This window comes from Oncorhynchus kisutch, linkage group LG6, assembly GCF_002021735.2.
Source record: "Oncorhynchus kisutch isolate 150728-3 linkage group LG6, Okis_V2, whole genome shotgun sequence".
Classification (NCBI taxonomy): Eukaryota; Metazoa; Chordata; class Actinopteri; order Salmoniformes; family Salmonidae; genus Oncorhynchus; species Oncorhynchus kisutch.
In genome coordinates this window covers 22,187,273-22,213,484 of record NC_034179.2, presented here as the reverse complement: position 1 = coordinate 22,213,484, position 26,212 = coordinate 22,187,273, and the positions used below count along the sequence as shown (strand labels likewise).

The 26,212-nt window shown below is 40.6% G+C and overlaps 3 protein-coding genes across 9 annotated transcripts in view; 2 read left to right on the top strand and 1 right to left on the bottom strand.

The window, feature by feature from the left end:
- The first annotated feature begins 3,192 nt into the window (after positions 1 to 3,192).
- Positions 3,193 to 10,004, top strand: LOC109892517 (serine/threonine-protein kinase TAO3). Of its 3 annotated transcripts, none has more exons than XM_020485102.2 (8): positions 3,193 to 3,974; positions 5,078 to 5,314; positions 5,515 to 5,643; positions 5,946 to 6,149; positions 6,401 to 6,640; positions 6,856 to 7,068; positions 7,444 to 7,626; positions 7,719 to 10,004. In XM_020485102.2, exons 2-8 carry the CDS (start codon positions 5,129 to 5,131, stop codon positions 7,878 to 7,880), a joined length of 1,317 nt encoding a protein of 438 aa, XP_020340691.1. In that variant the 5' UTR covers positions 3,193 to 3,974; positions 5,078 to 5,128; the 3' UTR covers positions 7,881 to 10,004. The 3 variants fall into 3 exon arrangements, with proteins under 3 accessions (XP_020340691.1, XP_020340693.1, XP_020340694.1); XM_020485104.2 differs by having other exon boundaries at positions 3,195 to 3,974; positions 5,013 to 5,314; XM_020485105.2 differs by lacking the exon at positions 3,193 to 3,974 and having other exon boundaries at positions 4,117 to 5,314.
- The window catches only part of LOC109892506 (calcineurin B homologous protein 3), a 32,176-nt gene continuing 11,429 nt past the window's right edge, over positions 5,466 to 26,212 (bottom strand). For 2 of the 4 annotated variants that reach the window (XM_020485084.2, XM_020485085.2), the window contains exon 8: positions 24,133 to 25,807. In XM_020485084.2, coding sequence (XP_020340673.1) covers positions 25,730 to 25,807 — 78 coding nt within the window. In that variant the 3' untranslated portion in view covers positions 24,133 to 25,729. Of the gene's footprint in view, positions 5,622 to 7,405; positions 7,615 to 9,232; positions 9,342 to 10,514; positions 10,602 to 24,132; positions 25,808 to 26,212 lie in introns of those variants that run through there. The other 2 variants (XM_031826401.1, XM_031826402.1) reach the window with 2 other exon arrangements.
- Positions 19,620 to 21,434, top strand: LOC109892076 (uncharacterized). 2 transcript variants are annotated; one of them, XM_020484495.2, is made up of 3 exons: positions 19,620 to 19,730; positions 20,347 to 20,495; positions 20,664 to 21,434. In XM_020484495.2, the coding sequence occupies exons 1-3, from the start codon at positions 19,673 to 19,675 to the stop codon at positions 21,132 to 21,134; spliced, it is 678 nt and encodes a 225-aa protein (XP_020340084.1). In that variant the 5' UTR covers positions 19,620 to 19,672; the 3' UTR covers positions 21,135 to 21,434. The 2 variants fall into 2 exon arrangements, with proteins under 2 accessions (XP_020340084.1, XP_020340085.1); XM_020484496.2 differs by having other exon boundaries at positions 20,661 to 21,434.

The following is a 26,212-nucleotide window of genomic DNA, read 5'->3' as shown; positions in this document are numbered from 1 at the left end:
GTTAAATAAAGTTTTAATTAATTAATTTTAAAAAGCAGACAAAGGTTTTACAATATTTTATGATGACATTTCTCTAAAACAGGCTATATGCTACATGTGCACCACCAAGTCAGAACAGTAGGGGAAAAGGGACCAAATTATTTGGGTGAGTCATATGGGCTACTAACAGTTTACTACACAACATACACTTTGTATTCATTTCTTAGCTACAGTATACATATCTCCCTGGCAAATGACATAATTTATGCAGCAGCATACAATACATTATTGGACTCACCTTGTTGTGCTGTGCTCATTTGAACAGGAAGGTGGCGCGGTGGTCCTTCTAGGGCAAATGTTGTCATCATGCATTGTCATCGAAGTCCGGCATTCTGTGAATTTATGGTGCTTTCAAGACAACTGGGAACAATAAGGTTGAATCATGACGTTTGTGATCTTCAGGTAGGAGCTCTTGAAAGAGGACCGAGTTCCCGACTTGGAATTCACACTTGTCTTGAACTCACTGAAGTCTGAGATTTCCCAGTTCCAAGTTTCCATTTGCTTTGGAAGTGGCAGAAGTCATGCTGGATTGACAGAATGGCCAATGTTGAATGTTTATCCTTTAAAGCTTGGAAAAGAGACCCTTAAAACTCAGACTTGGACCACACATCCACTCCACTGAATTGTGCTGCTAGTGATTGCTTTACAATGCTTGGAGTTAGCCACTGATTCCTTCCAAACCACTCATCGTTGAATTTGCGATTTCCAACTTGTTGTGTAATGTTTATGTTCAATGGCCGATGAGCACCGGCATGTTTTATCTATAATTTCTCTTCATATGACAAGGACTGAAAAGGATTTGCAAGTTGATTGTCGACTTGATTCATGATGATGACTGACAGCTTGCTAGCTAAGATTTTGAAAGTATGATGTTGACATGATCAGTCCAATCAAAGCTACTGTAGATATGTGATTTTATCTGTGGTCAATGACTAAGCATTCATGGATGGGCATTTCTAATGTAACTCTATGGCAGCAACCAAGGGTCTTGAATTTTGGAGCTCTCCCCGTAGATTTTGCGGTGACGTAGTGCCCCCATGAGTGACAGAACACTGAGCCAATCACAATGCGACTAGAGAACATTACCAACCCCTACACTTCGTATTTTCTGCTGGCTGCCCCACCACCACAGAAAGCACTGGGCTATATATATATATATATATATATATGCTATGTATTCGGCCCCCTTGAACTTTTGCGACCTTTTGCCACATTTCAGGCTTCAAACATAAAGATATAAAACTGTATTTTTTTGTGAACAATCAACAACAAGTGGGACACAATCATGAAGTGGAACGACATTTATTGGATATTTCAAACTTTTTTAACAAATCAAAAACTGAAAAATTGGGCGAAAACTGTTTGGTCTGATTTAAAGAAGCAATGACACTGGCCTTCTTTAGACTAGTTGAGTATCTGGAGCATCAGCATTTGTGGGTTTGATTACAGGCTCAAAATGCCACTCCTAGGGAAGGCTCAATGAGGTTAAGAAGAATCCTGGCGTGTCAGCTAAAGACATAGAAATCTCTGGAACATGCCAACATCTCTGTTGACGAGTCTACAATACGTAAAAAATACGCAAAATATTCTGTGGATATATGAAACTAAAGTTGAGTCGTTTGGAAGGAACACATAACACTATGTGAGGAGAAAAAAAGGCACAGCACACAAACATCAAAAACTCATGGAAAAACTCCATCGTGGATGGAGCATCATAGTTTGGGGCTGCTTTGCTGGACAGCTTGCTATCATCGACAGAAAAATGAATCCCCAAGTTTATCAAGACATTTTGCAAGAGAATGTTAGGCTGTCCACCAATTGAAGTGTAACAGAAGTTGGGTGATGCAACAGAACAACAACCCAAAACACAGAAGTAAATCAACAACAGAATGGCTTCAACAGAAGAAAATACAGGTTTGTGTGTTATTATTTTAAGCAGACTGTTGGTTTATTGTTGTAACCTAGATAAAGATCAGAACACATTTTATGACCGATTTATGGCAAAATCCAGGTATTTACAAAGGGTTCACATACTTTTTCTTACCACTGTACCTTATAAGTATTCAGACTCGTCTAGTCAGGATCGAGGGGAAGATGAACAGAGCAAAGCACAGAGATTTCCTTGATGAAAACCTGCTCCAGAGAGCTCAGGATCTCAGACTGGGGCGAAGGTTCACCTTCCAACAGACAACAACTCTAAGCACATAGCCAAGACAACACAGGAGTGGCTTCGGGACAAGTCTCTGAATGTCATTGAGTTGCCCAGACAGAGCCTGGAATTGAACCCAATCTAACATCTCTGGAGATACCTGAAAATAACTGTGCAGTGACGCTCCCCATCCAACCTGACAAAGGTTGAGAGGATCTGCAGAGTAGAATGGGAGAATCTCCCTCTCATACCCAAGAAGACTTGAGGCTGTATTCGCTGCCAAGTGCTTCAACAAGGTACTGACTAAAGGGTCTGAATACTTCTGTAAATGTGGTATTAGCTTTTTTTTAAATACATTTGCTACAATTTCCAAAAATGGTTGTTTTTAGTTTGTCATTATAGCGTATTGTGTGTAGAATGATGAGAATAAGGCTAACGTAACACAATGTGGAAAAAGTCAAGGAATCGGAATACTTTCCGAATGCACTGTATAACTCAAATTTCTATGTGAATTTGGTCAGGTTGCCCAAAAGGTTACATATTGCAGCTTTAACAAATAATATACATATTTACAAACAGCGTACCTATTAATGAATTACAATGCCATTATTTGTAAACATTTTAAGCATGTATAAACATAATTACAATTCAGAAGCAATTATGGCATGCATAGTAATTTACAAAACACATATAAACATTTATAATGGCTTATTCATGAAAGTTATTGTAAAGGTTAATCAAGTTCTGTACAGCAGGTTACCTATAGACAGTCCTTTGAACTAGTATTCGTTTGAAGTAGTTTTTACAATACTACTATTGTATGACTTTTATAATGACCTTGTTGTTTATTCAGAAATGTTTACAAATCTGTACCAAGAATCAACAACATTCTATTAAATTAAGGAAGCCACACCATATAATTAATTTAAAGAATCGTTGTACAGCTTCCATCAAGTATGTGAAACATTGCAGTGTCTCTTTAAAAAAAAAAGTGGGAGTGTGAAAGATGGCTCGTGAAAGAGCTGGAGAGATCAATAGAAGGCACTAGAAACAACCATCTAAGAAAGAGCACAATGTATTTTGACTGAAAATGAATTGGAATATATAATAAATATCTAGCTGATTAGTATCGTCATAGGGGAAATATGCCTTGGATGGATCTCTGTTTGATTTACATTGTTTCACAGATCACCTAACATTTCATGTCATCATGGGAATACAAGAAAAGGAATACTGCCCATAATCTTTTTATTTGATTTTGAGTTCGGGAGGAATGCAACAATCTCTCTTTATAATTTCCCTCCTCTTCTTTTTGCCCTGATTGTATGTTATAGGCGTTGTATATTTCACCCTTTCCCACCGGATCCATTTGGTTCCTCCTCCTCAGGAAGTGGAGACGCCAGAGACAAGGACTGCCTTCAGCTGCTGCCTTCCTGGCGGGGCCCGCTATCACTTTGCGATGTCCTGTTCATTTCTAGCGAGGAGCTGCAGGCAGTAGCGAGGGACCACGCAGGGGAAGGATGCATTTAAAGCAGGATGTGTGCTGGATGCTGGGAGACACGGCAGCGATAGCAGCAGCAACAGCGAGCACAGAGGGCCTGGGAAGCGCCCACCCCCTCTCTCTCCTCCTTTTCCTCCCCCCCTGCAGGACCATGCTTGCGTGAGGGATGAGGCTGTGCACAGGGACGCCAGGCCAGAGCTGCGGCCTACTTCTTCTCACAAGAGCCGGGCTCTCGACTGCAAGATCTGTGAATGCTTTGCCACCATCAAATCATCAGCATCTTTGGTAGGCAGGCTCCCTCTCCCCGCTGTTTGCATATGACTACAGATGCCATGACTACAGATGTGCAGCTGAAAGGATCTCCGTCCTTTCAGCTGCACATCTGTAGTCATGGCAACCGGATCCCGTAAATAAGTGTCATTTTTTCAAGCCTCCGTTTTCCCCCTATGCCTGTGCTTTTATATGTGTGTAATCGTTTGGATTTCTATCAAATCTCTTTCGCTATCGGTTTGTCATGATTTCAAGTGTTTTTGTTATTTATTTACAAGCTGTACCTTTACCATTCAATTGTAGGCCTGCAAACCAGGCTCATACCGCTCCATTTGTGGCTACATATACAGTATGTACGTGACAGATATATTAGCATGAGGAACACCACATTGACGTTCAAGGCACCCTCTTTATGTTCATGTATGTAGCAACCATAATTGATGATGCATGTGCTATGTTACTAGCATGACATCTGAGCCAAGCAGCAATGATCAATCAGTGAAGAGGAACAGTGTGCATTATTTCCTGTCCTGGAAAATGCTTTCCACAGATACTGTAGCTAATAATCCCCAGGAATGTCCACCAATTAACAATGGTGTGCGATTGTGTGTGCATGTGCCTTTGCGTGTGTGTTTTATGTGTCAAATTTATGACAGGATTTGTGATAGGTGGTCATAGAGGCCATCTTTAGTTATAATTGATTGAAGTTTACATGTAATGGACTAGAACGCAGATTATATTTGATATATTCTGGAATTAATTTAGTTATACTACATCAAGGGTGAAATTCAGAGAATACTCTCTAGAGTAAGAGCAAATACATAGAACCAAATAAATACTAGTTAGCTTTAGGTGTACTGTATATAGTCCTTGTGAGGACTCTATTCCATTTAAGGTATTCTTGCAAAGACTAAAACATGTTAAGTTATGTTTCAGATTCACAAAGGACATTGTTCTACTGTATTTTAAGGTCTATTACTGAGTATGACTAGGATACTCGTCCATGTTGAACGATACAGTACATTTTAATTTTACAGTTGTCTTCCTTCACAGGCCCTCTTGCTTTTCACCCCTGACCGTTCTCTCTGTGGCCTCCGACCCCTGACCCCTGTGTCCAGGTCACCAGGTAGATCCAGGAGCATGAGCAGGACTCTGAGCTGCGGGAGCAGATGTCTGGTTATAAGCGCATGCGGCGGCAGCACCAGAAGCAGCTGATCGCCCTGGAGAACAGGCTGAAGGCGGAGATGGATGAGCTTAGGCTCCGGTTGCAGAAAGAAGTGGAGACCCACGCCAACAACACTTACATAGAACTCGAGAGACTGGCCAAACGGCATGCCATTCACACAGACAAAGAGGTGAATGATGTACTGTCGCCTGGTAGGACAGTAGGTCCTGATTGGTATGAATGAGGTGTAAACTGAATATGTTCAAACTCCTTGATTAGATAGCATCCTTAGAATTTTGCCCTTTCAGCATAATGTCAGAATTTTCTACAGAACATCGAAGTGAGGTGATAAACCTTTAATTCTGGAACATTTAATATGTTCCCGTACAGTTAAAGGCAGCTACAGCAGAGGAGAAGAGGATCCAGCAACAGATCATTGCCCAGCAAAAGAAGGAGCTGACCACCTTCTTAGACAACCAGAAGAGAGAGTACAGGCTCTGTAAAGAGAAGATCAAAGAGGTAAATGTATGAATCATTAACAAATGTTTCCTCTTTGTTTGTGTGAAATTGTTTGCATTTTCCATGCATTCCATTCATTTTCTCCATTACATTTTTAAATATTTTTTTTTACCTTTATATAACTAGGCAAGTCAGTTAAGAACAAATTCTTATTTTCAATGATGGCCTAGGAACAGTGGGTTAACTGCCTGTTCAGGGGCAGAATGACAGATTTGTACCTTGTCAGCTCGGGGATTTGAACCACTAGGCTACCCTGCCGCCCCATGACCCACTAAGCCCTGGTTCTTGTCTGGGTGTTGCAGGAGATGAATGAGGACCCCAGTACACCCAAGGAGGAGAAGCAGGAGCGTCTGTCCAGGCACAAGGAGACGGTGCAGCGCTCACAGGCTGATGATGAGGCCCATCTCCTTGACCAGCAGAGGCTGGTCTATGACAGAGGTTGCCGGGCCATGAAACGCAGGACACTGGTCAGGAGGCACGAATTTGAACACGAGCAAATGAGAGAGGTACAGTTGCTCTCTGAGATTTAGTTAGCTAACAGGAACATGCAGGGTCCATGATGCTGATAGATGTGTGCTTTTATATCCCTTCTTTATCAGTCTGTTGTATGATTGCTTTCTTCAACTTTGCCTCATAGTTCCTGGTAAAATAATAATCTCAAACCTCTTTTGTTAAATGGCCTAATTTGCACTGTACAAATCTGAAGAACTGTATATTTAAAATGAAATGGAAAGATGAAGAATATGTCCCGTCCCAGGAGCTGAATAAGAAGAAGACCCAGAAGGAGATGGAGCAGGCCCTGATGATCCGACAGGACGAGTCCACTCAGGAGCTGGAGCGCAGGCAGCTGCAGACACTGCAGAGGCTCCGTGTTGAGCTGATCCGCCTGCAGCACCAGACCGAGTTGGAGAACCAGGAGGAGTACAACGGCCGGCGGCAGAGAGAGCTGCACAGGAAGCACGCCCTAGAGCAGAGACAGCAGCCCCGGAACCTCAAGGTGCATAGAATCTATACTGCAGCTGGTGCACTGTAAATTTGGTTTAGTAAGAGCCAATGACAAATCATTGTGTGCCTGTACATCTAGGCAAAGACCCTTTAGTTAAAGTTGTACCCCTGGTCAGACTGAAGCTCAGCCGGCACCCAAAACTGGCAAAATTATTGTTTCTTACTGTATATTTCTTACAATTTTTCTTTCCATTTGTCCTTCTGGAGATGTTGGAGATGCAGATCAAGAAACAGTTCCAGGACACGTGTAAGGTGCAGAACAAGCAGTACAAATCCCTGAGGAACCATCAGCTTGAGGTCTCTCCTAAGAGCGAGCACAAAGCCATCCTAAAGTCACTGAAGGAGGAGCAGACACGCAAGCTCGCCGTGCTGGCCGAGCAGTACGAGCAGAGCATCAACGAGATGATGGCCTCACAAGCGGTAAGGGGACTTACCCTGAACCTCCAAACAATCACACAATCTCTGCTGGTACATGCATTACATTTTTTGCCAACTCGGTGGCCTTGTGGTTAGAGTGTCCGACTTGAGATGGGAAGGTCGATCCCCGGCCGAGTCATACCGAAGGACACATTTTTTTGCCCTGATGAGTCTGCTTGTCACTCAGCATTAAGGAGGTGGATTGGGTTAAGGCCCTGCGATAGACTAGTGTCCTGCCCAGTGGTGTATTTGCACATCAAGCTGCCTCACGCTACAGAAACAGGAGATAAGCTTTTGCGCCTATGAGTTGTTCCAGCTCGTGCAAGGCTACTTTACTTACATGCATTTTTAACCGCTCTCGTCTCTGTGGTCCTCCAGATGCGTCTGGAGGAGGAGCAGCAAGGAGAGTGCCAGGCATTGAAGCAGCAGCTGCAGCAGGAGATGGAGCTCCTGGATGCCTACCAGAACAAGACCAAGGCCCAGACAGAAGCCCAACACGAGCGGGAGCTGCAGAAGCTGGAGCAGGAAGTCTCCTTACGCAGGGCCCACCTGGAACAAAAGGTATGTTTTGATTATTTTATAAGTAACACAGACTCTTTAAACTGACCACTTCACTTATTTTATTGTTTAATATTCAACAATTGTGGATTCAGATTGAAGAGGAGCTGGCCTCACTTCAGAAGGAACGCACTGAAAGGATCAAGCACCTGTTTGAACGGCAAGAGAGGGAGATGGACGCTTTTGATGCAGAGAGCACTAAGCTGGGGTTTGGGAGCTTAGGATCACTGGACTTCCCCAAGGAGGACGACAGATGAAAATGGATGTGTGTGTGGAGGACTCTTCGCTTCTGGTGTATGGTGTAGACACGTGCTTGCACGGTTTCACTGTCGACTTGACCATCGTCAACCTCCACAGTGACAATGCTGGATAACTCTCTCTCTCTCTCTTTTTCTCTCTCTAGTCTTTTAGATACCACATCACAGCATAGTGCTGTCATGTGCCAGGGGAACTACTTTTGTGCAATTTAAAAAAGGGGGAAAATAAAACAAGATTAATTCAAAACACAAGACAAACCAAGAAACTAATGCTTATCAAAAATAAGAACGGACTCTTTCCTCCATGCCGTCACAGCTCCTTTTGGTATAAAATTCAGGAAATTTTAGTAAAAATGAGCACTTTGATATGTTTAAGTATTAACCATGTTCATATAATGCTTAATGCGTATGTCACATGGAGGGGCATTGTGGAATGTGAGCTGCGGACTACACCGTGATGTTTAGCTGCTTCATCTTTCTTCTCAGAGAATGTGAATAATACTGGATGTGAATACTGTGAGCTAAAAAGAGGGTATGGGGACGGTGTCAGATGTATGTACGCAGTTTTATGGAGAGCTTTTACTTAATTCCATATTGAGCTAAAGAATATAGTCCTTCACTTTTTTAAACAATTACGATATTTATGTTCCATTGTTCAGTATTTAGGATTTATTGGCATCAGTTTGATCAAGGTGTGTATTTTATCACAATGATTCAACTCAGTAAAACTGCTTATTGTTGCATGCACTTTAAAGACACATTCAGGTTGTGAAGTAAAGCATGAATCTGTCAAGAGATTTTAGCCGTTTGTAAATAAGTGGTCATAGCATTTTTGTTTTAATGCCTATTGATACTGAACATAAGCGCCATATTAGATATGACAATTTCACAAATGCCTTTATTTAAGTTGTGCCTATGAAGCGGTTTTCATTTGTCGTTCTTTCATGTTTGTTTAGCACGGCCAACACCATTGTTTGTTCCATTCCAATTTGTGAATCATTTAATGTTCACTAATCAAAGGTATTGTAAAGGAAATGGTGAGAATTGTGCTGTATAACTTTTGGTATAAATATTTGTATTTGAGAACCTAACTAGGAGATACAGAAGATTTGGTCGATTACTTGATGAAGGAACTTCACATTATAATTGGGAATGTTTTTTTTTTGTCACAATTAAACTGACATGGTAATACAGTAGATCAACATACTGAAAATGAATCACTGCAGACTTATCAGATTGTATAAAAACAGTTTAATGGTATCACAGAATTACTGTAAATACATATTTTTTAAAGATGTCTGGCAGGTGGTTGCTTTGTTCTGGGTTGCATTCAAGTCATAGCTGTTTAGCTACCAGATGTACAATGTTTTGCAGTGTTCACGGTTGTTATTGCACATAAGGTTGCACAATGTGTCCATTACAGTGACTTGATTTCTACTATCACCATCAGCCTTTGTGATCCTGTGACACAGACAGAAGACCAGATTGAATGTCTGTCTATTGATGTTACAAACTATTTCAAAGTGTCCAGGGTGAACAGTTTCAAAAGATTTCTTGAATGCAACCCTGGTATTTTGACAGTTGCCTCCAAACTCTCCTGTTCCCTATACATTGATACGTGATGGAAATCATGCTCTTCATAGTGGTGGGCTGGGCAAGTGAGATTGAGAATGGTATAATATCTGACACAAATGCAAGAGAACTAACTATGGAATTCAAAATACATGAATAAACAACTAATATTTTCAATGTGAACAACCCAGTATGGCATTGTTGATACCCCCAGACTTATGGCTCCTTGCAAGAATTCAAGTGTCAAAGTTATTTAGTAGGCCTCATTTTTGGAATGATTTGCTGTAAATTACTCCTTTGAAAGCAAAATATTTTGAGTTTGGAAGGTTTTTCAGATTGTAACTTTTGTTGACAAATGGTTAAGATCCATATGCTATTTTCTCTGGGTTGGTTGAAAATGGTTTAAACCTGTTATGAACCAAAGTGTTTATGTGGACTTCAGTTATAAAGAAATATGTATTTAGCTAGAATAAAGGGGACTTTCCTAAACTAAGCCATGCAGCATTTCCTGTGTGGCACAGACAAAATAAAAGAGATTCTCTTGAAACATGATGACTGCATCAACATCCTGCATCCAATTTCAGTGCATGAATGTGCAATTATTTGATTCTTTCCTGTATTGTTACCATATTCGTTATATACAGTATACACCCGGACATGACAAAGTGTTATTGACCAGAACAACCGCATACTGTAAGGAGTCACAAGAAATACAAAAAATAATAATAGCATGTCAGGTTCACTAGAAGGGACACTCCATAGTTCCCACAGTGCTGTGTGATATGTTGGTGAAGGAAGTTACACGGCAGTGCTTCCTGTGTTTCCTCGATGCCCTGTGGTCTACCATTTACCATGCAGACTGTGCATCTCTTTTGATCTGGCTGTAGGGGAGGGACATTCTCACTGGCTTCAAGTCTGTATTCACTGGCAAGAATTCAACTGTAAGTTCCTCGAAGTGTTGACTGGCTGTGGTATCAGCAGCAGCCTTTTAAACGTTGGCCAAATGGAAAGTACCCTGGGATGAAGGGTAGAGGAGTTGTGGTGGAGGCACTTTACACTTACCTGAGTTGTGCTGACAGGGATGTGGTCGTATGAGTTCCCCCTCACTTTTCTCAAGCAGTCAGTCATCTGATAGAACTAGAGTCCCTGCTGATGTAAATCAGAATAAAATGCTCACCTCCAAAAACATTGCTGAGTTGAAATGGGGACATGTGGATGATAATCATTAAAGGGAATGAGTGTACATAAGTAAATGCATTCTCACGTAACACACACACTGGGCAAAAACTGGTTCAATCAACATTGTTTCCACATCATTCCGACAACAAAAATTCAATGTGATGATGTTGAATCAATGGGGAAAACTGATTGGATTTGTAAGGAAATGTAGTATTTTTTTCACCAAACCTAAACACAATGACAGTGATATTTTTCGTAGGTTTCACATTGAATTCATATTAGTTGACAACTCAACCAAATATATATCAAAACTAGATGTTGAACTGACATCTGTGCCCAGCGGGCAGTGACTTAACAGGAACCAGGATTGAGATGTCATGTTATAAATGACATCTCAATCCTGGTTCCTAAAAAGTAATGGTGTAGGTCAGTGGTTCAAACTTTTTATAGTCCTGTACCCCTTCAAACATTCAACCTCCAGCTGCATACCCCCTCTAGCGTCAAGGTCAGCACACTCTCAAATGTTGTTTTTTTGCCATAATTGTAAGCCTGCCACACACATACTATATGATACATTTAAACATAACAATGAGTGTGAGTTTTTGTCACAACCTGGCTCGTGGGAAGTGACAAAGAGCTCTTATAGCACCCGGGCACAAATAATAATAATCAATCATTTTGCTCTTTATTGAATCATCTTACATATAAAACCTTATTTGTTCACCAAAGATTGTGAATAACTCATCCCAGGTTAATGAGAAGGGTGTGCTTGAAAGGATGCACATAACTCTGCAATGTTGGGTTGTATTGGAGAGTCTCAGTCTTAAATCATTTCAAATCAAATCAAATTTTTAAACAATTTTCCACACAGTCTGTGCCTGTATTTAGTTTTCATGCTAGTGAGGGCCGAGAATCCACTCTCACATAGGTACGTGGTTGCAAAGGGCATCTGTGTCTTAACAGCGCGATTTGCCAAGGCAGGATACTCTGAGCGCAGCCCAATCTAGAAATCTGGCAGTGGCTTCTGATTAAATTACAATTTTCACAGAACCCCTTGTTGCAATTTCGATGAGGCTCTCTTGTTCAGATATCGGTAAGTGGACTAGAGGCAGGGCATGAAAGGTATAACGAAACCAGTTGTTTGTGTCATCCGTTTCGGGAAAGTACCTGTCTATTGCGCAAACAACTCGTTCAGGTGCTTCGCTATATCACATTTGACATTGTCTGTAAGCTTGAGTTCATTCGAACACAAAAAAATCATACAATGATGGAAAGACGTGTGTGTTGTCCTTGTTAATGCAGAGAGAGAAGAGCTCCAACTTCTTAATCATAGTCTCAATTTTGTCCCGCACATTGAATATAGTTGCAGAGAATCCCTGTAATCCTAGATTCAGATCATTGAGTGAGAAAAAACATCACCCAGACAGGCCAGTTGTGTGAGAACTTGTCATCATACAAGCTGCCAGACAAGTGAAAATGATGGTCAGTAAAAACTTTAAGCTCGTCTCTCAATTAGAAAAAACATGTCAATACTTTGCCCCTTGATAACCAGTGCGATTCTGTATGTTGTAAAAGCATTACATGTTTGCCCGTATAGTTGCATAGTGCAGAAAATACATGAGAGTTCAGGGGCCTTGCTTTAATAACACAGTTAACCATTTTCACTTGTATTGTCCAAAACGTCTTTCAAGCTGTCAGACATTCCCTTGGCAGCAAGAGCCTCTTGTGGATGTACAGTGTACCCAAGTGGCGTCGGGAGCAACTGCTTGCACGCGCATTACCACTCCACTATGTCTCACTGTCATGGCTTTTGTGCCATCAGTACAGATACTGACACATCTTGACCACCAAAGTCCATTTGATGTCACAAAGCTGTCCAAAATATTCTATCCTGTTGTCCTGGTTTCAAGTGGTTTGCTTAATTGACCCCCCATAAACGTAACAGACGTATACCAGGAGCTGTGCCAGGCCCGCCACATCTGTTGACTCATCCAGCTGTAACGCATAGAATTCACTGGCTTTTAAGCGAAGCAGTAATTGTTTCAAAACATCTACTGCCATGTCACTGAAGCAGTGTGGTTTGATGAGGGCATTGTCTATAGTTCCTCCAGAATTGTCCCAGCCATATCCGCGGCAGCAGGAAGAATTAAGTCCTCCACAATAGTATGGGGCTTGCCTGTCCTTGCCACTCGGTAACTCACCATATAAGACGCTTCTAGCCCCTTCTCATTAATGGTATTAATGTTGCTTTTATACATGTCTTACTACTCAAAAGCAATCTTAATTATTGCAACAAAAAAATCCTGTGGCTTATTTTTCAAATTGGTTTGTTTTGCTTCTATATGTCTGCGCATGAGTGAAGGTTTCATCGACTTGTGAGATAGTACTTTTACACATATAACACACCGTGGCTGAGGAAAGGCACTACTCCAAATACAGTGCCTTGCGAAAGTATTCGGCCCCCTTGAACTTTGCGACCTTTTGCCACATTTCAGGCTTCAAACATAAAGATATAAAACTGTATTTTTTTGTGAAGAATCAACGACAAGTGGGACACAATCATGAAGTGGAACGACATTTATTGGATATTTCAAACTTTTTTAACAAATCAAAAACTGAAAAATTGGGCGTGCAAAATTATTCAGCCCCTTTACTTTCAGTGCAGCAAACTCTCTCCAGAAGTTCAGTGAGGATCTCTGAATGATCCAATGTTGACCTAAATGACTAATGATGATAAATACAATCCACCTGTGTGTAATCAAGTCTCCGTATAAATGCACCTGCACTGTGATAGTCTCAGAGGTCCGTTAAAAGTGCAGAGAGCATCATGAAGAACAAGGAACACACCAGGCAGGTCCGAGATACTGTTGTGAAGAAGTTTAAAGCCGGATTTGGATACAAAAAAGATTTCCCAAGCTTAAACATCCCAAGGAGCACTGTGCAAGCGATAATATTGAAATGGAAGGAGTATCAGACCACTGCAAATCTACCAAGACCTGGCCGTCCCTCTAAACCTTCGTCCCTCTAAACTGATCAGAGATGCAGCCAAGAGGCCCATGATCACTCTGGATGAACTGCAGAGATCTACAGCTGAGGTGGGAGACTCTGTCCATAGGACAACAATCAGTCGTATATTGCACAAATCTGGCCTTTATGGAAGAGTGGCAAGAAGAAAGCCATTTCTTAAAGATATCCATAAAAAGTGTCGTTTAAAGTTTGCCACAAGCCACCTGGGAGACACACCAAACATGTGGAAGAAGGTGCTCTGGTCAGATGAAACCAAAATTGAACTTTTTGGCAACAATGCAAAACGTTATGTTTGGTGTAAAAGCAACACAGCTCATCACCCTGAACACACCATCCCCACTGTCAAACATGGTGGTGGCAGCATCATGGTTTGGGCCTGCTTTTCTTCAGCAGGGACAGGGAAGATGGTTAAAATTGATGGGAAGATGGATGGAGCCAAATACAGGACCATTCTGGAAGAAAACCTGATGGAGTCTGCAAAAGACCTGAGACTGGGACGGAGATTTGTCTTCCAACAAGACAATGATCCAAAACATAAAGCAAAATCTACAATGGAATGGTTCAAAAATAAACATGTCCAGGTGAATGGCCAAGTCAAAGAATGGCCAAGTCAAAGTCCAGACCTGAATCCAATCGAGAATCTGTGGAAAGAACTGAAAACTGCTGTTCACAAATGCTCTCCATCCAACCTCACTGAGCTCGAGCTGTTTTGCAAGGAGGAATGGGAAAAAATGTCAGTCTCTCGATGTGCAAAACTGATAGAGAAATACCCCAAGCGACTTACAGCTGTAATCGCAGCAAAAGGTGGCGCTACAAAGTATTAACTTAAGGGGGCTGAATAATTTTGCACGCCCAATTTTTCAGTTTTTGATTTGTTAAAAAAGTTTGAAATATCCAATAAATGTCATTCCACTTCATGATTGTGTCCCACTTGTTGTTGATTCTTCACAAAAAAAAATACAGTATTATATCTTTATGTTTGAAGCCTGAAATGTGGCAAAAGGTCGCAAAAGTTCAAGGGGGCCGAATACTTTCACAAGGCACTGTATACACTACCTTTCAAAAGTTTGGGGTCACTTAGAAATGTCCTTGTTTTTGAAAGAAAAGCTACTTTTTTTGTCCATTAAAATAACATCAAATTGATCAGAAACACAGTGTAGACAATGTTAATGTTGTAAATGACTATTGTAGCTGGAATATCTACAATATCTACATAGGCCCATTATCAGCAACCATCACTCCTGTGTTCCGAATGCCACGTTGTGTTAGCTAATCCAAGTTAATCATTTTAAAAAGGCTAATTGATTATTAGAAAACCCTTTTGCAATTATGTTAGCACAGCTGAAAACTGTTGTCCTGGTTAAAGAAGCAATAAAAATGTCCCTCTTTAAACTAGTTGAGGATCTGGAGCATCAGCATTTGTGTTTTTTTTACAGTCTCAAAACAAAGAGCTATCTTCTGAAACTCGTCAGTCTATTCTTGTTCTGAGAAATGAAGGCTATTAGATGCGAGAAATTGCAAGAAACAAAATATCTCATACAACACTGTGTACTACTCCCTTCACAGAACAGCGCAAACTGGCCCTAACCAGAATAGAAAGAGGAGTGGGAGGCCCCGGTGCACAACTGAGCAAGAGGACAAGTACATTAGAGTGTCTAGTTTGAGAAACAGACGCCTCACAAGTCCTCAACTGGCAGCTTCCTTAAATAGTACCCGCAAAACACCAGTCTCAACGTCAACAGTGAAGAGGCGACTCCGGGAGTTCCTCTGTCCATTGTCTGTGTTCTTTTGCCCATCTTAATCTTTTCTTTTTATTGGCCAGTCTGAGATATGGCTTTTTCTTTGCATCTCTGTCTGTGATAAACTTGGATTAGCTAACACAACGTGCCATTGGAACACAGGAGTACTGGTTGCTGATAAATAGGCCTCTGTACGCCTATGTAGATATTCCATAAAAAATCTGCCGTTTCCAGCTACAGCTAGTTTCTGATCAATTTTATGTTATTTTAAAATGGACAAAAAAAGTGATTTTCTTTCAGAAACAAGGACCTTCATAAGTGACCCCAAACTTTTGAACGGTAGTGTAAGTGAACCTCAAATCAATGTAGTTCTCATCATATAAGCACCTTTCGATGGTCCAACTCTGTCTGTTGTTCGGTGCTTTCCCGGGTAAGGGGGCAGTAAGTAGCTCTTCGGCTGCATTAGATTCACAACTGTCAGTGTGCATGCTAGCTGGGCTAACAACAAATGTAGAATTACTGATACTAGCATTGGATGTGCTCGTGGAAGCAGAAGAACTTGTGTCGTCGACAGGTGCAGGTGTAGTACTGCTGGTACTAGGAGTACTACACCTACACCTACTGGTAGTAGAGCTGGTATGTGTCTCTTTGGACGCGGGCCTTACTTTTTTTTAACCATTCATCAATTTTCAAGCAAACGGAATGAGCAGCAGCTACATTTGGCTACATATGGTCCGTTAGTGGAATTCCCGCGAGAGAGTAACGGTTGACGTGATTGGATGTTAATTATTTGACTAGGCTACCTGTATTTGACATTGTGTTGTTATTTCGCTGAACACTAGGTTTAATTTTTGGCAGTGAAACGAGGCTAGTCAGGAGAGAAACCCCCCCCCCCCCTGTTTGAAAATGTGAGCCACATTTTATTTGGCGTACCCCTGACGGCATTGTTAGGTGATTATGACACCCCACAGACTTCAAAGTCTGAGTCAAGCAGAAATGAAGCAACATGCATCATTCTTACATTATGTCATCAGTGAGCAAAATGTCTCTCAAAAATAAATGACTGTTTTCAGTACATGTCCCACTTTGGTGATTCATTTCACAAATGTCATCACTGAAAATTCATAATTGTTTGGGTCATGGTTGGTTCATTCAAATATTTGGGGATTGTGGTTGATAATGGAGAAGCATGATTTTTTTATTGGCTATAAAGAACAATCTGATAAGTAATTGGACAGTCCTCATCTGATGAAAAAAGGGTCTCTCTGAAATAGATTTACCTATAAGGAGTTTCCTGACAAAATAAACTCGAACAGCCTTCGAGGTGTGGCTTGGTTTGGTGAAGGGGAAAGAGACCGACACTACAGGTAGAAGAGACAGGGATTAGTTGTCACTTTGTGTATTTTTCAGCACCAGTATAGCTTCCAAAACTATTTATTTATTAATATTTATGGCTCATAACTCCATGTTGAAATAAGATACTCTATGAGGATAAAATGGGTCCCCATCTCAATCCTGGTTCCTGTTAAGTCACTGCCCATTGGGAACAGAGAACAGTTCAACATCTAGTTTTGATTTAGATTTGGTTGAGTTGTCAACTAATGTGAATTCAATATGAAATCTACGAAAAAGATCACTGTGTTTTTGCATTTAGGTTAAAAGTTGAGTGAAAAAAATACTACATTTTCTGAAGCTGACGACTTTTCGTCGTCAAACCACTTGACTTTTTCCACATTTTGTTATGTTACAACCTTATTCTAAAATGGATTTTTTAAAAATGATTCCCTCAAATCTACCCCATAATGATAACGCAAAAAGGAAAATAGTATTTCTAATCAGTATTCAGACCCTTTACTCAGTACTTTGTTTAAACACCTTTGGCAGCGATTACAGCATCGAGTCTTCTTGGGTATGACGCTACAAGCTTGGCACACCGGTATTTGGGGAGTTTCTCCCATTCTACTCTGCAGATCCTCTCAAGCTCTGTCAGGTTGGATGGGGAGTGTCACTGCACAGCTATTTTCTGGTCTCCCCAGAGATGTCCGATCAGGTTCAAGTCCGGCCTCTGGCTGGGCCACTCAAGGACATTCAGAGATTTGTCCCGAAGCCACTCCTGCGTTGTTTTGGCTGTGTACTTAGGGTCATTGTCCTGTTGGGAAGGTGAACCTTCACCCCGGTCTGAGGTCCTGAGCACTCTGGAGAAGGTTTTCATCAAGGATCTCTCTGTACTTTGCTCCATTCATCTTTCCCTCGATCCTGACTAGTCTCTCAGTCCCTGCTGCTGAAAAACATCCCCACTGCATGATGCTGCCATCACCAAGCTTCATCGTAGGGATGGTGCCAGGTTTCCTCCAGACTTGACGCTTGGTATCCAGGCTTGACGCTTGGTATCCAGGCCAAAATAGTTCAGTCTTGGTTGATCAGACCAGATAATCTGGTTTCTCATGGTCTGAGAGTTCTTTAGGTGCCTTTTGACAAACTCCAAGCTGGCTGTCATGTGCCTTTTACTGAGGAGTGGCTTCCGTCTGGCCAGTCATCCATAAAGGCCTGATTGGTGGAATGCTACAGAGACGGTTGTCTTTCTGGAAGCTTCTCCCATCTCCATAGAGGAACTCTGGAGTCACCATTTGGTTCTGGTTACCTCCCTGACCATGGCACTTCTCCCCAGATTGCTCTCAGTTTGGCCGTGCGGACAGATCTAGGAAGAATCTTGGTGGTTCCAAACTTCTTCCATTTAAGAATGATGGAGGCCACTGTGTTCTTGGGGACCTTCAATGCTGCAGAAATGTTTTGATACCTTTCCCCAGATCTGTGCCTCGACACAATCCTGTCTCGGAGCTCAATGGACAATTCCTTCAACCTCATGGCTTGGTTTTTGCTCTGACATGCACTGTCAACTGTGGGATCTTATTACAGACAGGTGTGTGCCTTTCCAAATCATGTCCAATCAATTGAATTTACCACAGGTGGACTCCAACCAAGTTGTAGAAACATCTCAAGGATGATCAATGGAAACAGGATGCATATGAGCTCAATTTTGAGTCTCATAGCAAAGGGTCTGAATACTTAAGGTATTTCTATTTTTTTATTTTTTATAAATTTGCAAATAATTCTAAAAACCTGTTTTTGCCTTGTCGTTTTGGGGTATTGTGTGTAGATTGATGAGGGGAAAAAAACGATTTTATCCATTTAGAATAAGGCTGTAACGTTAAGGGGTCTGAATACTTTCCGAATGCACTGTTTGTACTGATATATAAGTTGTGTGTGACATTTTAAATGTATGTATTTCAGTCCTCCACTAATAATGTTCTGTACTATGTATTATTTCATGTGGACCCCAGGAAGAGTATCTGATGCTTTTGCAGCAGCTAATTGGGATCCTAATTAATACCAAATACCCCTCCTAGATTTTGAGTAATAAGCACTGTGATAACCAACCCCGGGCTCCTCTAACAATCAAGATGTGGAAATGTTGTCTCATGGCCTAATTTGGTGACTCTGACCCATTCTTTACTCTGTCTTTTACGCACTGGTGAAAGTCTCCTGTTGAGAAACTCTTCCTGTGCGTTGACAGCTTCCCGTAAGGCCACATGCAAGGGTTTCGCATGAACCTGAAAATGGTCTTAACTGACGTAAGCAACCACTGTGCGCTCACTCTGTTTTGTTTCCTCTATTGACAAGAGCACAGCTTTACAGTATTCGATACTCCATATGCACATTCTGTGTGTAACTACAAGGTAATCAACAATGTATCATTGTATGATACCCAAACTCAGATTGCCACACTGCATGCATCGATTTACTGTAAAACCTCACAACCACTTACTCTAGGTGGCGACAGTACTATCTACAATGAATTGTGTCATAGTGGGTTGACCTTTTGTAACTGATATAAAACAAATGACAAACAACCTCACATATGCATAGGTTATTAAATTAATATTTGTTAACTCAGCATTTACAGTACCTCAAATAGTATAATCCATTGACAGTTATGCTGTTTGTAAATGTATGTGCTCAATATACACAACTGAATACACCTGCAATGCATATTTGTTGTAGATAGATCTGGTATTCATTTAGATTTGACATCAGAGAAAATAATTCATGTCTGAAAAAAGAAATTCTGGGGAAATTGGGTTGCTTCACAAAGAGAGCCGAGCACGTCATTTCCTCCAATGACAAATGTGTGGTTTCAGTCTTTTAAAAGGTTTTTCAGGGGAGTGATCATGACTAGTTTGTGTCTGACACTTAGCCTATGTCACTGTATGAGAGATGAGTGGTCATGTAAAGAATATGTATCCTCAGCTGTCCATATCACAAGCAGCAAGAAGTAAGTACAATTACATTATACAACCAAGATAACTATATTTCATATTCTCTAATTGTAAATTAAACCATCTGCATACTATACTTTACTTTGCTGTAATGTCTTCAGTATTTATAGAACATCAATAAGCAGACTTTGAATGTATGATGCTGTGCACATAATTGCATATTGATTTTTGTTTTTGTGCATGAATGACTGTACTCAGTGCACAGGTGCAAGCTTAGTACAGATGTAGGATCTTCAATTTGAGCCAGTTTGATACAACAGGGGTTGAAACAAATTCTCAGCAACAAAAAAGCGATCAAATTAAGATCCCACATCTGTATATGTACACTCAACTTTTGGGTCCTTTGCTCATGTATACATTTTACATTTTGTAACCGTTACCACAGCTACTTATCACAACATATCTATTTCAGAACTTCATATTTAGAATTTAGATTTTCATGTAACACTGCTAAGGTAGCATGATTAAGTGTATGTGATAGAGGTGTTGGCGTCAAATCACATCTATTTATCTAAGTTGTCAGAAAATGCTTAAACAGAAACCCAGCCTAAAACCCCAAAGAGCAAGCAATGCAGACGTAGATTTCAAATTGTGTTATATCTTGCTTCTCAGCATTGCTCTCCCTGTTACTGGTGGCTGCCATTGATTCAATGAATGCTGGAATAGCATGTAGAAACCAACAATGTGAGAGTCACATACAAAGAAGTTCCAAGCTAACCAGACTCATACATATGGAATCTGTGGACCTCTTAAAAATATATGTAAGTAGAAAATCAATGCCATAACATTTATCCAGAATTATAGCCTAGTGTAACATGCATACATTGTCCACAGTCTAATGGGAAATGTAAAACTGCTTTAAAGCTACATTATTGACAAATCATAACGCATTATACTTGTGCTTCCAACAACTTCCTGATCTCCAGAAGGCCAGTCAAGGAGACCTGTCAGAGCTGTTCTGCCAGATGCCAATCAACATTGTTCCTGACCCAAACATCTCTGGCCTGGACCCCTCAGAGCGGATGCTGAGCATCTACTCCCACTGTAAGGTTTTCCTACCACACCTGAAGAGAGTCACTGAGCAACAGAGGGACTTACAGCCACCCTCTAGCCCCCTGCTAAACAACCTCACCACTGCCCAGTACCGCACTAGTGGTCTGGCCAACCAAATAAACTGCATTTACCAAACTCTCTTTCCAAACCTGCCCATCCCACTTGAACCTGTAGACGGACCGACGTCAATACACCCCTCCCAAAACGTATTCCAACAGAAGGTCTATGGTTGTGTGGTTCTGAAGAATTTCAAGGAGCTCCTGTCACAGATCAGACATGAACTAAGGACCATAAAGAACCAAATGTGCAAAAGTAGGACATTTGCATACACAAATGCACTGTTCTGAGGACAACTTTCTATTATATTTTATTTATTATTTATTTGTACACGTGTTCAGAAGTTACGGAAGCTTATTGCTGCCACTGAAAAATAACTGTCTGCACAAATGTTCGACTTTGAATAACTTAAATATATATTTTTTGTGTTGAGAATGAATTAACTTAACTTGTGTGTTAAAATTGCCCTGCAGTATTCTTGTAGACTACTGTGAGATTTTAAAATGAATGTCTTTTGTCAAATCTGAGTCACTTTAATAGTTTTGTCCATTTTAAGTTTTGTGAGCAAATTAAAAATAAGTATTCTCGCAGCCTGTGCTCAAGTGAAGTCTATGACGTTAGCCTTAGACTGCAGAACTTCCACACAGTGGTCCCAACATGAGATATGCCAGGAAGCAATTGAGACACAGTCTGTGATCTCATCTCACAGTGACACGTCTTGAAGACTAAACAGCATCTGATAGGAAAGATTTTGTGAAAGTGGCGGGCTTCTGTCTGGCCAGTCACAAGGTGTGGGTGTGTATGGGTCAGATTATGTGTGTATTCTGGGGTGATGCGTTCACATAGATGTAATGGTTCTCTTCATCACTCCCTATAAGGCAGACCTGTACTGGGACGAAATTCAAGCGTTTCATGATTTTACATTCCATAAAAAACTATCAATAGACTGTCAGGTTACTTTATCAAATGTAAATTACAAGCAAGTATGTTGCATGAGCGTTGCTTGGGAGGAAAAAGGTAGTAAGTAAACTTTTTGCAGTTGACACAATGAATGTAACTGATAGTTTGTAATAGTGTGCACATCTGTAGATATACTATCCAAATAAGCAACAGACAAATGCCATCAGAAATATTCTAAGCTTTCCTTAGATCACAAGCTCATGCAAAACTGGAAATTGAGGAGGGATACACTCTAGGTCATGAATCAAGTTCCCTGTTTCAACCCAGAACTTTATTTAAAACCAAGAGACAATGGGGTAAGTCTGGGCAACAACTGAAACCATCAAACATTTACTGGAATGAAAGGTCATTGACACAGATTCCCTTTGTGATTGAAACAGACTTGATAATCATAAGTCTTCAGGTGAAACAAAGCACTAACTGGCTTTCTCTTTATCATGTAATTTTCTATATCCATGAAAATGTGAAAGGTCATATACATACAGTAAAAATGGGAGGATGATAAAAGCTGCTATAATCAGCTAAAAGTCTGTCTGCCCATGAGGGACAAACAGAAAAAAACTCCCTTCAGATAAATTGAGCACATTTTATGGGAGTACCAGGAACTCTACAATAACATGCTACTTTGGCAGTTAATTATGTAAATATTTCATGTTAACCATATTGTACTGAAAACTACAAGTGAAATCAAATTACAGGCAACTGTGCTAATCCACCACTAATTTACAATAAAATAAAATAACTTGATCAAAATAATTTGATCAGTATGTAGGTTACCTGAGAGAAAAACCTGAGATGAATAGAAAACACATAAGATGGGCAGTGAGGTCTGTTTGTCATGTTTGGGGTAAGGTAAGGTAAGGGGGGGCCCTCCTCACCGCAGCATATACACTATGACAGAGGGAGTAATGCCATAACTGAGGTCTGTGGGGAAATATATGAGGTCTGGTGAAGTTAGAGATTCACCAGTACTTTTACATACATAAAAAAAAACACTTTATTTAACTAGGCAAGTCAGTGAAAAACTCATTCTTATTTACAATGACAGCCTACCGGGGTACATTTTTACCTTGTCAGCCAGTAGCTCTGAAAGTAGTGCCCATGAGCCAAAAGTGGTCCCTGAAAATGGCTTACTACGTCACATATATGAAGAGATGATTGTGGACCCCAGGAAAAAGAGGATCGAGCACGCCCCCATTCTCATCGACGGGACTGTAGTGGAGCAGGTTGAGAGCTTCAAGTTTCTTGGCGTCCACATCACCAACAAACTATCATGGTCCAAGCATACTAAGACAGACATGAAGAGGGCACGACAAAGCCTATTCCCCCTCAGGAGACTGAAAAGGGTCCTCAAAAGGTTTTATAGCTGCACCACCGAGAGCATCCTGACGGGTTGCATCACTGCCTGGTATGGCAACTGCTCGGCCTCCGACCACAAGGCACTACAGAGGGTAGTGCGTACAGCCCAGTACATCACCGGGGCCAAGCTTCCTGCCATCCAGGACCTCTATACCAGGCGGTGTCAGAGGAAGGCCTTAACATTTTTCAAAGACTCGAGCCACCCTAGTCATATACTATTCTCTCTGCTACCACATGGCAAACTGTACCAGGGCTCCAAGCCTAGGGCCAAGAGGCTTCTAAACAGCTTCTACCCCCAAGCCATAAGTCTCCTGAACAGCTACCCAGACTATTTGCATTGCCCCCCCCCCCCCTTCTACGCTGCTGCTACTCTCTGTTATTATCTATGCATAATCACTTTAATAACTCTACCTACATGTACATATTACCTCAATACCAGTGTCCCCGCACATTGACTCTGTACTGGTACCCCTGTATATAATGTAGCCCCGCTATTGTTATTTACTGCTGCACTTTAATTATTTGTTATTCTTATCTCTTACTTTTTGGGGGGTATTTTTTTTAAACTAAATTGTTGGTTAAGAGCTTGTACGTAAGCACTTCACTGTAAGGATTGCCAGTGTGTGCGTGTTGTATTCTGAAAATAAAATTTGATTTGAGCACCACATCAGTACTCTCTCGCGCCGCTGTGTGGCGAGGGTCTGAAGCTCATCGGCCAGAACTCAAATTGCTTGGGGGCTAGCCCACATGGGGGTAAATGTAGGGAAAATGGCACAGCATAGCTTCCAGAAAAACAGTTGATTTCAAACTAGGGATTTCTGTGGCTTGTGAGTTAAGACAGTAATTCTGCTCATATGAACAAAACATTGACACATTCAGCACAAAGCGGAAAGTTTTAAAAAGTACAGAGTCACCAAAGATACAGAGAATGTCTTTAAAGGTTTTTTAGAAGGTAATTACATAAATTCATTATGATTAATATCACTTTATTGGTCAATTGCAAACAAGGTCCAACTAATATATATATATAAATATAATGCTTCCAGAAAAACTGTCGATTTGAAATGAACAAAACATTGACACATTCAGCCCAAAGCGGAACCCCCCCCCCCCCCTCCGGTTGCTGGCTCACGCCTCTAGCCCCAAGGCTATGTGCTGCCCCCACTTGATTTGATTAAGCACAAAGCAAATTCAAGTTTCATTATAGATCCCTCTCCAAGGCTGTCTGATAATACAATTATTTTCTTAAAAGCAAAACTAAACACACTCCAATTCCTACAGTACATAATCATTCAAAAATGATACACTTTTGGTGAGCGGTTTCCTATTTTAATGTTCTCAATAAAAAGAGAAGGCCACATCATTTACATTATTCCTTGCTACAATAACATCCCAAATCGGAATGAAAATATTGTATTTTACAGTACAAATATACAGTGTGTATGGAAATTCAAACACCAAGACATGCTAAAATCTGTAGATGCAATCAAGATATCGGCAGGCTGCAGTATTTGCTGGTGCCTACTTAAAATACATTTGATCTGCAACTGATTAAGGCCAAATTAATTCAATGACTGCATGCCATTTAGTCCACAGGAGGCTGCTGAGGGGAGGACGGCTCATAATAAATGGCAGGAATGGAGCAAATGGAATGGCATCAAACACATGCAAACCAAACAATAAAATAGGCAGTATAGAGATGATTAAATGTGGGAATGGGATAGACTTCACATTCTTTGGTCTCTAGAGGGCAGCACAGACAAGTTGCATATCATTGTTCCCATTTCTAACAGTCAACAAATGCTTGTTTGTGTGAGCTTGATTCTTAAAACATTTGCACAAGTCTAACGCACATTGTACTTGAAACTACGATCTCAATATGAGGAGGGTCTTGCCACAAGACATGTGCAGTATGCTATACTGCTAGGCTGGTCAGTTAAACTTTGGAAATAAGTACTTTGTTTCTATTGGTCAGTGACTTTTTAATGAACATGGAAATTGTAACCGGTTTTGATTCCAAACTGATGGCAGTGGCAGCAAAACAGTTTAGGTGTGCATGACAGTATAGAAGAGACGTACAAATGTTTGTAGCTTATTCCACACAGTGCCCTAGATATACTAGGAGGTAAATTGCATTCACTTCAATCATGGAGCTGCATAATTGGCTAGCGCTTTATTACTGGCTTATTACATTGTTATTACTGGATTGTTGCATTATTATTGAATTTATTATTGATTCATGGCATTTAGAGCATTGTGAATACTCTTGCATAAAATATGGAGTGATAGATACAGGCATGCTAAATTCATAACATACCTACTGCTAATCTGTGTATATTTGCATAGTTGCACATAAATATTTTTTTTATCCAATAAATTTGTAAATACATAAAGTGTGTGTTAGAGGCTAATAGATAGTAGAAGCTTAAACCGTCACCCAAAACCATTAAACAGAGCTTTGTAATAGTTGGTCTGAGAAGGGAAAGTATGCCCTATCTGGCCACTAAATAAAAATACCATAGAAGAGTGCTTGTGCATCATAGTAATAAAATAAAGTGGAAGATCCTCACTTGCACAGGGTCGTCGTGTCCATATTCAAAAAGCGAATGTTCATTTTCGTCTCGATCTCAATATCTTTCAGTATCTGAAAAGAAAATGTTGTTTTACTACCAGTATAGTACTTAGTTACTAAACTCTGACAATACCTTAAACTATTGTGTACTTTAATAACAAGAACAACAACTGTGCTGCTATTGTTTGTGTTAAAGGGACAATCTGCAGTCTTGTCAAACAACAGAGAGATCGGGCTGGAGAAATGTAACCACTTTAGATTTTCAAAGACAGAGCTATAGATGCAAGGACTGACCATCCACCAGAAATTAAAATTATAGTTTTAACCATGTTTTGATGCTATACAGTATTTGTTTACAAACAAGCTTATATATTTTGGGTTCTAATGGGATGTGAGAGTTGAACTAAGGTCATGAGGCATTTAAAAGTTATAATTAAGCAATAAGGCCTGGGGGTGTGGTATATGACCAATATACCA

Bases quoted from the DNA above. Each gene is read 5' to 3' on its own strand.
- LOC109892076 (XM_020484496.2), top strand. From the start codon at position 19,673: ATGAGTGGTCATGTAAAGAATATGTATCCTCAGCTGTCCATATCACAA. The intron at 19,731-20,346 runs GTAAGTACAATT...CTTGCTTCTCAG, and splicing joins CATATCACAAGCAGCAAGAA to CATTGCTCTCCCTGTTACTG. The intron at 20,496-20,660 runs GTAAGTAGAAAA...CCTGATCTCCAG, and splicing joins TGGACCTCTTAAAAATATAT to AAGGCCAGTCAAGGAGACCT.
- LOC109892517 (XM_020485102.2), top strand. From the start codon at position 5,129: ATGTCTGGTTATAAGCGCATGCGGCGGCAGCACCAGAAGCAGCTGATC. The intron at 6,150-6,400 runs GTACAGTTGCTC...GTCCCGTCCCAG, and splicing joins AACACGAGCAAATGAGAGAG to GAGCTGAATAAGAAGAAGAC. The intron at 7,069-7,443 runs GTAAGGGGACTT...GTGGTCCTCCAG, and splicing joins AGATGATGGCCTCACAAGCG to ATGCGTCTGGAGGAGGAGCA.